Source organism: Lepus europaeus, chromosome 14 (assembly GCF_033115175.1).
Source record: "Lepus europaeus isolate LE1 chromosome 14, mLepTim1.pri, whole genome shotgun sequence".
NCBI classification, from domain to species: domain Eukaryota; kingdom Metazoa; phylum Chordata; class Mammalia; order Lagomorpha; family Leporidae; genus Lepus; species Lepus europaeus.
The window spans coordinates 60,584,357-60,597,321 of NC_084840.1; the positions used below are offsets into that span (position 1 = coordinate 60,584,357).

Sequence of the window (12,965 nt, forward strand, 5' to 3'; positions counted from 1 at the left end):
CAAAGTGCAACTTTTGTATTGTTGTGGCTTCCCCCCCAACCTCCCTCCCTCCCGTGGCTCTCCCCTCTCCCTCTCCCATCCCGCCCTTTATCGAGTTTCATTTTCAATTACCTTCATATAATAAAGATCAACTTAGTATATACTAAGCAAGGATTTCAACAGGCTGCATTCACACAACTGCACAAGGTATAGGGTATTGTTCCACTAGTAGTGTTTTTAAGTTTCATAGTAAAACACATTAAGGACAGAGATCCTACATGGGAAGCATGTACGCAGTGACTCCCGTTGTTGATTTAACATTTAGCACTCTTATTTATGACATCAGCAATCACCCGAGACTATTGCTATGAGCTGTCTAGGCTATGGAAGTCCCTTGAGTTCACCGACTCTGAACTTGTTTAGTCAAGGCCGTGTCACAGTGGAGGTTCCTTCCTCCCTTCAGAGAAAGGGGCCTCTCTCCTTGATGGCCTATTCCTTCTGCTGGGGTCTTGTTCACCAGAATCTTTCATTTAGATTGTTTTTTGCCACCGTGTCATGGCTTTCCATGCCTGTGAGACTCTCATGGGCCTTTTAGCCAGATCCGAATGTCCCAAGGGTTGATTCTGAGGCAGGAGTGCTGTTTTGGGCATTTGCCATTCTATGAGTCTGCTGTGTGTCCTGCTTCCCCCGCAGGATCATTCTCTCCCTTTTAATTCTATCCTTCATTATTTGCTTACACACACCAGTACTTTCACTGTGGATAAGTCATTCAGGTATAGACTGAGAAAAACAGAAAAATAAGGAACAATTTAGGAAATAGCTTCTGAAGAGCGAGCCAAGGAAGAGATAGCAGTGAAATCACTGAAATGGAATAGCTAAGAAATTGAAAGGAAAACCACAAATCAAGTGGTGTACAGGGAGTCAAGGGAGGAAGGAGCTGTGAGTAAGGTGATCAATAATGTGTAATGGGACCAGCTTTTTGGCATAGCAGGTAAAGCTGCCACCTGCGACAAAGCATCCCACATGGGCACCAGTTTGTCCCAGCTGTTCCACTTCCAATCCAGCTCCATGCTAATAGCCTGGAAAAAGCAGAAGAAGATGGTCCAAGTGCTTGTGCTGCTGCAACCCACATGGGAGACCCAGAAGAAGCTCCGGGCTCCTGGGTTCAGCCATGGCTGTTGTGGCTCTCTGGAAGTGAACAAATGGATTGAAGACCTCTCTCTCTCTCTCTCTCTCTCTCTGCCCTTTCCAATAAATAGATCTTTAAAAAAAAAAAAAGAAAGAATGTAGCATCCATAGAATGTAGCAGTGAGGTCACAAAGGGCAAGAGAAAAGTAAGCACTAGATTTGCATTTTTGTTAGCTGAGAAGTCATCAATGGCCCTAGTGGTGTGATGGGTAAATATCATGTCACAAGGCTGAGAAATAAATGTAGATATGAGGTAAAGATTGTATAGACTATTTTTTAAAGAATGCAAATAGCCCTAGAGTTGAGAATTCGTTTCTAGAGGAGACTTGAGCATGCTTAAAGGCCCGGGGAGAGAGGATGCTTCTTCAATACAGAATAGAATGTTAGTCAGAAGTTGTTTTGTGCTTTTGCACATTTCAGTCCTGGTTTTGGCTGTGGTGGGATCTTTGTCATAATGGAAAAGATTGGTACTCATCGTAGCTTTCAATACCAACAAAGCTCAAGCTTGGATGATGGATGTCTTACATGTCCAGTGCTCAGGAGATCAGACCTGCCTAGACTGGTGACAGAACTGGGGGAGTCACAGAGGTTAAATCCCAAATGGGAAAAACCCAGAGGAGTTATCAAACATAAAGTCCTTTAGGACAATCATTAAACCACAGTTGTGGAGACACAATGACATTATCTAATGCAAAGGATGGTAGAACTATAAATAGGCATTGAAGCTCAGAATTAGAAACTACACTGAATTGAGATCAAAATAGGAGTGCTTTGAGAACACGCAAGAAGGGTTCCAGTGACGGTGAAAACTATTGGAGTGCTCAAGGCTTGCCTTTGCTGCCCAGAAATGATATAGTTTTAACTATAGGGAAAACTTTTCTGAGACACATAAAACTCAATCTTTGAATTCATATAAAAAGTTTCCCCATTCCTACTATACAGATTTTCTCTTCCAGTGACTATCAATGAATTTAACTATGTGTAATGTCCAGGTAAATCAGGAATCACTATGGTTACCCTAAAGGAAAATTTGGGAAGTCAAGTGGAGTAAGAATTAGGTGCAGGCATAGTACCATTGGGATGAGTGCTATGGGAGCCAGGGATTTGGGGAACCACAGGGAGAGGACACATTTGTTTAGCTGACAAAGAACAAAAGGTGGGTATATACTGAACATTTTTTCCTTGTATCTTATATGCAGATGGAGGAAAACGAGCTCAATGTCTTTACTATTCAAATGTACACCTCCCAAGCCCTTTGAAGTGGAACACGATTTTAAGTTTTTCAAGTCTCTTTCTTCTCCCAAGGTAGCTTTAAAAAGAAATTTGCTTCTGCTTTTCCATTCCTGAATTCAAATATGTTTAGTAAATGTAATATATTTGTTTTCTAGTTGTTTTCTAGTTCTGCTGCTACAAATTATCATAAATTTTATTGCTGAAGAAATGTAAATTACTTATGTTACAATTCTGTAAGAATCTGACATAGGTCTCAATGGCCTATAACTGAGGTGTCACTAGAACTGTGTTCCTTTCTGGAGGCCGAGGGGCAGAGTCCCCTATTTCTTAGTTTGTGGCCCCTTCCTGAATCTCCAAAGCTAGAAATATTACGTCTCTCAGACCATGTAGTCACATGTCCCTCTGACTTAGCAGGGAAGATTCTTTGCTTTTAAGGATTTGTGTGATTAGATTGGGTCCACATGAAAATCTAGGATAATCTCCCCACCTCAAGATTCTTAACATTGATCCCACCTTTGAAGAATCTTTAACCAAGCAGAGCAACATATTCACAGATGGGGGCAGTTAGTAGAGAGTAGGGCATGGACATCTTGGTGACCATTATCCACCATTCACGGACACAATTTTTTTTCATGCACAATTTGGAGAGCAAACATACGGATGTTCTTTCTATTTCTACTTTTAATACTTTTAGAGAATGAATATTGCATGAGTCTTTAGGATAAAGTCAGGTATTAATGAATGAAAATTGATTTCTTCAAGATCTCCTACAAAATAAACCAAACATACTTTCTGAAGTTATCCAGAGCAGGCATTTGGTACAGTGGTTAAAATGCTGCTTGGAATGCCCCCATTCCATATTGGAAATACCTGGGTTCAAGCTCCCCGCTGATTCTAGCTTCCTGTTATTGTGCAACCTGGGAAGCAACAAAAGTCGGCTCAAGTAATTAGATTCCTGCCAGCCTGTAGGAGACTCAGATTGGATTCCTAGCTTTTAGCTCTGGCCTGGGCCAACATCAAGTGTTGCAGTCTTTTGGGGACTGAAGCAAAAGACATAAGATGTCTCTTTCCCCCTCTCTGTCTGCTTTTCAAATAAAATGGGAATAAGTAAAATTTGAAGGAATAATAATAAAAAAACCAACCTCCACTACTTTCTATATTGTTGTTTCCCTGAGAGTTCCCCTCAGTCTTCTATCTTACAGTCTGGATCACCTGTAAAGTCCTTACAACATTCATAACCTCCCTCCATCTGTCCACCCTACCTTTGTAACACATATATCTAAGAAAAGGTTAGTATGCATATGATGTAAATAATCCCTAAAAGTAAATGAGAAAAAACATTGTGCTTAAAAATGGTTAAAAACTTGACTAGATACTTCATAAAAGAAAAAAATCATCAACAAACACATAAAAAGATGTTCAAGCTCATTAGTGGCATATATAAAAATATCATAGGATACTACTTTAGATCTACCAGACTGACAAATGTCAAAAAGTCAGGGAGAAACAAGGGTTACTGTGCATGTGGCACAGTTAAAACACTAATCTGCTGGTGGCCACAATACAAATTGCAGAACCACTTTGGAAAACAATGTGGCATTATCTAGTAAAGTTAGATATTGGCCTATCTACCTTGAACATGTGCTTAGGAAATAGGTATAAGGAAGCTCAGAGCAAGTCTGTTTGTAAAAGCAAACTGAAAGCAGTCAAATGTGCATCATCAGTGTGTTGGATAAGCAAATTATAGAATTATGTTATGTTATTACACTATAAAACAGTGAAAATAAATGAACGAGTAACAGTTACATGCACGAATGTCTGAAACATACAGCTAAATAAGAAAAGTTTTGCCTGAGTATATCTATAAATAATTTCATTTGTGTAAAAGCCCACAGTAGGCAAAACAGAACAAAACATTGATTTGGAAAAGCCATATAATACTTACCTGGCAGGGGAGATACCATGATCACGAAGGTGGTTTTCCCAGGGTGAGGCTTATCCATTGCACCCTGGATGTGCTGAACCTGTGATTTCCTCAAATGTGGGAAACTCGACTGCATAATTTGTGGTAGTGGGGGACTACATTAAAAATTTTTTTAAAAAGTCATATAAAATAAAAATATATAAATCAAAGCAAGAGATTGAAAGGCACAAAATCAGGATAGTCACTAGTAACCAAGGACAGATGAACACTGGTGAGATCAGGTAACTGCACACTTTCAAGTTGAAGTATTGCTGCAATTTGTAAAATAGGGCAGTGGGTCCATGACTTTTCATTATGTCATTATTATTTTACAGTGTTTATTTCATATTTAATAATTATTTAATACATTCAAATGAAATAATTTTTTAAGAACCTTACCTTTCTGTCCAAATGGAACTCGGTCAGCTTATCTTCCCTGAAGACAAGGTGACAAGCAAGGAAAGCCTGGGATATGGAGTCTGAAAGACTTAAGTTTAGTTTTAGATAATCTGAAAATCCTTCAAAGAGTTATTGTGAGGATAAATAAGAAAATTCTCGGGGCTAGTGCTGTGCACCACCTGCAGTGCCAGCCCATCTCATATGGGCGATGGTTCAAGTCCTGGCTGCTCCACTTCTGAACCAGCTCACTGCTATGGCCTGAGAAAGCAGTAGAAGATGGCCCAAGTGCTTGGAATCCTGCACCCACGTGCTAGGCTCCTGGCTTTGGATAGGCCCAGCTCTGCCACTGTGGCCATTTGGGGAGTGAATCAGCAAATGGAAGACCTCTCTCACTCTCTTTGTAACTCTGACTTTCAGATAAATAAATAAATCTTAACTCAAATATAACAGGTACATTTTAAATTATCACTAGATGTTAATTCCACTTTTCTCAAAAGCCCCAATCTCCCCATGCTCATTATGTGTTCACTTGTCATGTTCTACATTGAATTATAATTATTTGTATACTTACCTTACTTCCCAACCCTACTACAAAATCATAAGCTCATCATTGGCAAAGACACATGCATAGTATGTAATAGATACTCAAGTTTTTAAAATAGGATTGAGATAGTGCAACCTAGAAATAAAGACTGGGGCTGGTGCCATGGCTCACTAGGCTAATCCTCCGCCTTGCGGCGCCAGCACACCGGGGTCTAGTCCTGGTCGGGGCACCGATCCTGTCCTGGTTGCCCCTCTTCCAGGCCAGCTCTCTGCTGTGGCCCGGGAGTGCAGTGGAGGATGGCCCAAGTTCTTGGGCCCTGCACCCCATGGGAGACCAGGAGAAGCACCTGGCTCCTGCAATCGGATCAGCGCGGTGCGCCGGCCGCAGCGTGCCAGCCGCGGCGGCCATTGGAGGGTGAACCAACGGCAAAAGGAAGACCTTTCTCTCTGTCTCTCTCTCACTGTCCACTCTGCCTGTTAGAAATTAAAAAAAAAAGAAATAAAGACTGGAATTCACTTTTAGTACTCTGTTTAAAGATAAGGAATCATTTTTTAAGTAAGCTAAACATTAATAAAAAACTAGAAAAATCTTTAGAAAGGTTTATAGAGAGCTTGAATCAATTGAATACACCAAGTACCAAATATTTATTCAAGTTTTGCCTTCTTCTTAGCTAAAGTGTTTTTTAAAATAACAAAGGTTCAATGCTAAATTGCATAGAAATGCCTTTCACTTAGGAGTCCCTGATTTTTACCTGCAATCACTTTTCTTATTCTTTTTCATTCTCAATTATGTAATACTAATCTATCTACTTCTTTCCTGTTAACTTCTTTTTGATATCTTGTTGTTCATAATAATAATATAATGACAGTAAAATTTATATTTGCATAGCACCTTACTCTATGTTTGATCTCATTTGAGTCTCACAACTATTCAACAGGAAGGGCTTGCCCAAGATCCTGGAACTAGTGATGGTTAGGATTTGAACCCAAGTATTTTTCAACTAATTGAATGTACCCTGATTTCATTAAGCATTCATTCATTTGTTTTACAGACTCAAAGATATGCCTTGGAAAGTTCCTTGAGTGAAAACATTAAGGCAGGGATTGTATTCGGTTCTCTGCCTATATACAGGGTAAGTTGGAGGTTTCTAAGACTACAGCAGAATCTGACATCTCATTCCTGACCTCAGGTTACTAAGCATGACTGAAGAAAATCACATAACAAAGCCAGCCCTCAGCTTCCATAAATCTATTATGTCCAATCCAAGAGAAGGTTTGGATTCTGCGTGTCAAAGGTCTAGATCACTTGTCTTGGCCATCCCACACAGTAGCTACTTTGAATTTTACCCTGTTGGATCTTCATCACCTACAAGATAAAATCCAAATGATTGATTGCCATACAAACCTTCCATGATCTGGTTTCTGACAGAACTGTGTGCCCTCATTTCCCACAACATCACGCCCATGCTCTCCCTATATTATAGCCATATTAATTACTTGCCATGTCCAAACTTTCCTGGTTTCACCCTTACCTCTGTGATTGTGCCTGGGCTGCCTCTTTGCCTAGAGTTCATCTATTCATTTTCTCTATCTAAATCCCTACTTATTCTTCAAATTTGCACCACAGGTAGCTTCTGCAAAAGAACTGAGTATATAACCTAAAAAACAATATATCAAAGGCCAAAAATTTGAAGTTAATCTTAAATGCTACATATCTTTACCCAGATCATGTTCATTATTGTATCAAACTTAAGGTAATAGATGATAAGGGTGAATTATCAAGAATTAACAGTGGGCAACAGGGAGGAGTAGTGTATTCTGAAGCAGCTGTATTTCCCCCTCTCCATCCCTCACTCCCACATTCACATTGCATTAGTAATAAATAACTTTGTGTGTGTCTATTTATGGCTTCTAGGTTCCAAGTCCCCCTAGTCTAAGATTCCTTCCACTCATTGGTTCAGATGCACGAAGTGAATCTTTAGATGGCATTTCCAGAAGAAAGAAAGGAGCTCATGTTCAACATGAAAAAGTAAGTCAGCCCTAATTCCAAGACTAATTCTAATTCCACAATGTATCTCATTTCTGTTTGGTTTTCAATTCTTTCTCTGTTCTTAGAAATATTCTGGGGCTACAATTATTTCAGTTCATATTGTTTTTACAACTATTTCTCATGTATGTGTTTTTAGCCCATTGAGATGGAAATCATGAATTTGCTACATGGAAAAAGAAACATTAAACAGGATCTGTGAGCCTAAACTAATAAAGTCTTCCTACAGCTTTATGATAAAATTCACTGAATTGTTTTCAGAAGCTAGGTAATTTGGCACAACATAGCCAATGGATGTGTAATTATCCTTGCCTCTTTTATTTATTTTTAGAATTAGTATAAAGAGAGCAGATTTAATGTATTCCATAGGTGGAGTTCCAAGAAGACAACCGCAATTCCCTCCCTCCTATCTCTCCCTCATCCAATCCCCCAGGCTATATCACATCTCATGCTTTCACAAGTTTTTGCAAACACATAATTTTAACCCATTGTATATTCACAAGTTTAATTCTCCACTAACAATAATTGCCAACAAGTTAAAAGTAGGAAGACCACAGTTCCGAGGAATATAAAAAGGGCTAAAAACAATGATCATATTACAAGATGTCCATTTCATCCCTATACATTTTTTGTATTCTATATTAACTGTCACATAACAGATAAAATATATGATATTTGTCCTTTTGAAACATTCTTACTTCATGAAGTATAATGGTTTCCTGTTGCATACATTTTGTTGAAAAAAAAAGATTTCATTCTTTTTTTATGGTTGAATAGTACTCCACTGTGTATATATACACCACATTTTCTTTATCTCGTCATCGGTTGATGGACATCTGGATTTATTCCATATCTTAGCTATTGTGAACTGAGCTGCAATAAACATGGGTACACAGTTCATGGGCTGATTCCTTTTAGTTTGGGCAAATCCCCAGAAGAGAGATGGCTAGGTCATATGGTAGACTTATTTTCAGATTTATGAGCAATCTCCATACTGTCTTCCATAATGGTTATACTAGTTTACATTCCTACCAACCATGGATTAGGGGCTCAGGGAACCTTTTCCACACATCCTCACCAGCATTTATTGGTTTTTGATGTTGGGATGATAGCCATTCTAACTAGGGTGACGTAAGACCTCATTGCAGTTTTTATTTACATTTCACTGATGGTTAATGATCGTGAGCATTAGTCATTTGAATTTTGTCCTTTGAAAAATGCGTGTTCAAGTCCTTTGCCCATTTCTTAACTGGATTGTTTTGTTGTTAAGTTTCTTGAGTTCTTTATAGATCCTAGATATTAATATTTTATCAGTTGCATAGTTTGCAAATAATTTCTCCAATTCTGCCAGTTGCCTCTTCACTTTGTTGAACATTTCCTTTGTAGAGCAGAAGCTTAACTTAATGTAATCATCTGTCTACTTTTGTTTTTATTGCCTGTGCCCCTGGGATCTTTTCTAAGAACTCCTTGCCTATGCCAATGTCTTGCAGAGTTTCCCTGATGTAATCCCCTAATAATTTGGTGGTATTCAGTGGTAGATTTAGATCCTTGATCTATTTAGAGTTGATTTTTATAGAAGGTCTAAGTTAGGGGTGTTGTTTCATGTGGAGATCCAATTTTCCCAGCACCATTTGTTGAAGAGACCAGGGATTGATTTTAGCTTGTTTGTCAAAGATAAGTTGGTTGTAGATGTGTGGATTAATTTTTGGGATTTCTATTCTGTTGTATTGATCTACATGTGTTTTTTTGTGCCAGTACTGGTCTGTTTTGATTATAATTTTCTTGTAGTATGTCTTGAAATCTGGTTTTGTGATGCCTCTGGCTTTGTTTTTGTTGCATAAGATTGCTTTAGTTATTTGAGGTTTCTTGTATTTCCATATGAATTTTGGCATTGTTTTTTTCTAGATCTGAGAAGCATGTCAGATGATTAGGACTGCACAGAATCTGTAAATTATTTTGGGTAATATGGACATTTTGAAGATATTAATTCTTCCAATTCTGAACATGGAAGATTTTCCCATTTTTTTTAGTGTCTTCTATCTCTTTAATGCCTTGCAATTTTCATTGTAGAGATTTTTCACATCCTTAGTTAAATTTCTTCCAAAGTATTTAAAATTTCAGTAGCTATTGTGAATGCAGCAATTATCACTGATCTTACAAGTTCTTTCTCAGCCACAGCATTGTTGGTGTTTACAAAGGCTATGGATTTTTGAGTGTTGGTTTTATATCCTGAAACTTTACCAAACTTTCTTATGAGTTCAAATAGTCTCTTTGTGGAGTCTTTTGGTTCCTTAATACATAGGATCATGTCATCTAAAAACAGGGATAATTTGACTTCCTCCTTTCTAAATTATATCCCTTTGATTTCTTTCTTTCTTTTTTTTTTTTTGCCTAATGGCTCTGGCTAAAACCTCCAGAATAGCAATGGTGAAAGTAGGCATTCTTGTCTGGTTCTGGATCTTAGTGGAAATGCTTCCAACTTTTTTCTATTCAGTATGATGCTGCCTGTTGGTCTGTCATACATTACCTTGATTATGTTGAGGAATGTTCTTTCCACACCCAATTTACTTGAGGTTTTTTTTTTTTATCATGAAAGGATGTTGTATTTTATGAAATACCTTCTCTGCTTATATTGAGATAATCATATGTTTTTTATTCTTCAATGTGTTACTGTGATGTATCATTTTTATTTGTATATGTTGAACTTTTCCTGCATCCCAGGGATAAATCCCATTTGGTTCAGGTGAATGATCTTTCTAATGTGTTGTTATATTATATTAGCTAGTATTTTGTTGAGGATTTTTACATATATGTTCATCAGGGATATTGGTGTACAGTTTTATTTCTTTATTGTGTTTTTTTCTGGTTTATGAATTAAGGTAATGCTGGCCTCATAGAAGAAGCTTGGGAGGGAGTACCTCCCCTTCAATTGCTTTGAATAGCTTGAGAAGAATAATTATTCTCTAATGGTTTGGTAGAATTCAGCAGTGAAACCATCCAATCCTGGGAGGGTCTTTATTACTGATTCAATCTATGTCTTGCTTATTGGTCTATTTTTGTTTTCTATACCTTCATGACTTAATTTTGTTAGATTGTAAGTGTCCAGAAATTTATCCATTTTTTCTAGATTTTCTGACTTGTTGACATATAGCTGTTTGTTGTAATGATTCTTGTTATTTCTGTGATTTACATTGTAGCATTACCTTTTCATCTCTATTTATTATTACTTTGGGTCTTTTTTTTGGGTTAGCTAGGCCAATGGGTATCAATTTTGTTTATTTAAAAAAAAAACTGATCTTGGCTGGCACTGCAGCTCACTTGGCTAATCCTCCGCCTGTGGCACCGGCACCCCTGGTTCTAGTCCCGGTCGAGGTGCCGGATTCTGTCCCAGTTGCTCCTCTTCCAGTCCAGCTCTCTGCTGTAGCCCAGGAGTGCAGTGGAGGATGGCCCAAGTCCTTGCGCCTTGCACCTGCATGGGAGACCAGGAGGAAGCACCTGGCTCCTGGCTTCGGATTGGTGCAGTGCACTGGCCGCAGCGGCCACCGGGGGATGAACCAACAGAAAAGGAAGACCTCTTTCTCTGTCTCTCTCTCACTGTATGACTCTGCCTGTCAAAAACAAAAACAACAACAACAAAAAAACAAAAAACAAACAAACAAAAAAAAAAACCTGGTCTTTGTTGCACCAATCTTTTGTTTTAGTTGCACAACCTTTTTTGGTTTCAATTTTGTTTATTTCTTCCCTAATGTTAATTATTTATTTCCTCCTACTAATTTTGGGTTTGGTTTGTTCTTGTTTTTCCTTGAGTTATATTGTTGGATCACTTATTTGATGCCCTTTCACTTTTGTGATGTAGGCACTAATTGCTATAAACTTTCCTCCTAACAATGCTTTAGCTGTGTCTCAAAAGCTTTGATATATTGTTTTGTCATCTTCATTAATTTCTAACTATTTTTTGATTTCCCAGTTGACTTCTCCTATGACCCATTCAGTAGGATGTTCAGTCTCCACGTGTTTGCGTGTTTTCTAGAGTTTCTTAAGTTGCTAATATCCAGTTTCATTCCATTGTGGTCTAAAATGATGCATGGTATGATATCAATTTTTTTTAATTTGTTGTGACTTGCTTTATGGGCTAGTGAATGGTCTATCTAAAAAAAGTTCCATGCATTGATGAAAAGAATGTGTATTCTGCACATGTGAGAATTTAATGTTCTGTAGATGTCAGTTAGGTCAATTAGGTCCATAACATAGATTATTTCTGTTGTTTCTTTGTTGATTTTTTGTCTAGATCTGACCACTAATGAAAGTGAGGAGTTGAAGCCACCCATTATTATTGTATTGGAGTCTATTTCTCCCTTTATATCCATTAACATTTGTTTTACATAGTTAGGCACCCTGGCATTGGGTGTATATACATTTGCACATCTTCCTGTTGAATTGATCTCAATAATTATATAATGTCCTTCTTTGTCTTTTTAAACAATTTTGTATTAAAGTCTATTTTGTCTTATATTAGGATGGCTACTCCTGCTTTCATTTCTCATATGTGCGATCATCATTTTATTTTCTTATTTTTTTGTGAGTGAATGAATTCCATAACTAATATACATAATTAATTATTACTCAATTCTTACTTTGTTTTAAAGCAACCTTTTTTCTGAATGTGTACCTGAGTCCCATAATGGGATAACTGTGCAGTTAATTGGTTCAAAATCTTCTGCTTTTCCACTACAGCCTTTGGGATTCTCAACTCCTACTCTTAACACACATTTACCACTAAAGGCATAAAGAACTACTAAGGAAGGCTGGCGCTGCGGCTCAATAGGCTAATCCTCCACCTGCGGTGCCAGCACACTGGGTTCTAGTCCCGGTCGGGGCACCGATCCTGTCCCGGTTGCCCCTCTTCCGGGCCAGCTCTCTGCTGTGGCCAGGGAATGCAGTGGAGGATGGCCCAAGTCCTTGGGCCCTGCACCCCATGGGAGACCAGGATAAGCACCTGGCTCCTGCCATTGGATCAGCGCGGTGCGCCGGCTGCAGCGCGCCTACCGCGGCAGCCATTAGAGGGTGAACCAACGACAAAAGGAAGACCTTTCTCTCTGTCTCTCTCTCACTGTCCACTCTGCCTGTCAAAAAAAAAAAAAAAAGAAAAGAAAAAAAAAAGAAAAAAAGAACTACTAAGGAAATAACTATGCTTTTGAGTTTTTTCCTGGCAGTATTAAAATCACTATATATTAGTAGTAAAACTTGTCTTTAGAAAATTGTGTTTGTCACAGAATGTCAGTTACTAGCTAACATTCCATTATTTCACAGGCACCACGGAGGAGAAATCTGAAAAGAAATTTAGTTCCACAAATAGATCTGACTTCATACATCTTCCCAACAATGCCTAAGTAAGGAGGAACTCTGAAATAGCTTCTATACATAAAATGTGAAATTCTGGATAGTATTAAGCAAGTAGCAAGCAGCCAGTTTGCCAACTTCTTTATACATTGAAATCAACATAATGAGTAGGCAGTTTTTATTGTTTTCTGTAAAACAAATCAATAGTATAAGTAAATCTAAAATAATGCTACCAGTGATTAGCTTTTTACCTCCCCTCATTGCTTATCTTAA

At 38.1% G+C, this 12,965-nt stretch overlaps 1 protein-coding gene and 1 non-coding gene across 2 annotated transcripts in view; both read left to right on the forward strand.

Annotated features, from left to right (window-relative positions):
• The window catches only part of LOC133773805 (WD repeat-containing protein 64-like), a 155,703-nt gene extending 142,957 nt beyond the window's left edge, over positions 1 to 12,746 (forward strand). Inside the window, exons 25-28 of the mRNA XM_062211387.1 lie at positions 2,367 to 2,472; positions 6,358 to 6,438; positions 7,221 to 7,334; positions 12,663 to 12,746. Coding sequence (XP_062067371.1) covers positions 2,367 to 2,472; positions 6,358 to 6,438; positions 7,221 to 7,334; positions 12,663 to 12,746 — 385 coding nt within the window. The remainder of the gene's footprint in view (positions 1 to 2,366; positions 2,473 to 6,357; positions 6,439 to 7,220; positions 7,335 to 12,662) is intronic.
• On the forward strand, positions 4,338 to 4,498 carry LOC133774063 (U1 spliceosomal RNA). The gene has a single exon (XR_009868040.1). It is a non-coding gene; the product is annotated as a U1 spliceosomal RNA (small nuclear RNA).
• Positions 12,747 to 12,965: the final 219 nt, after the last annotated feature.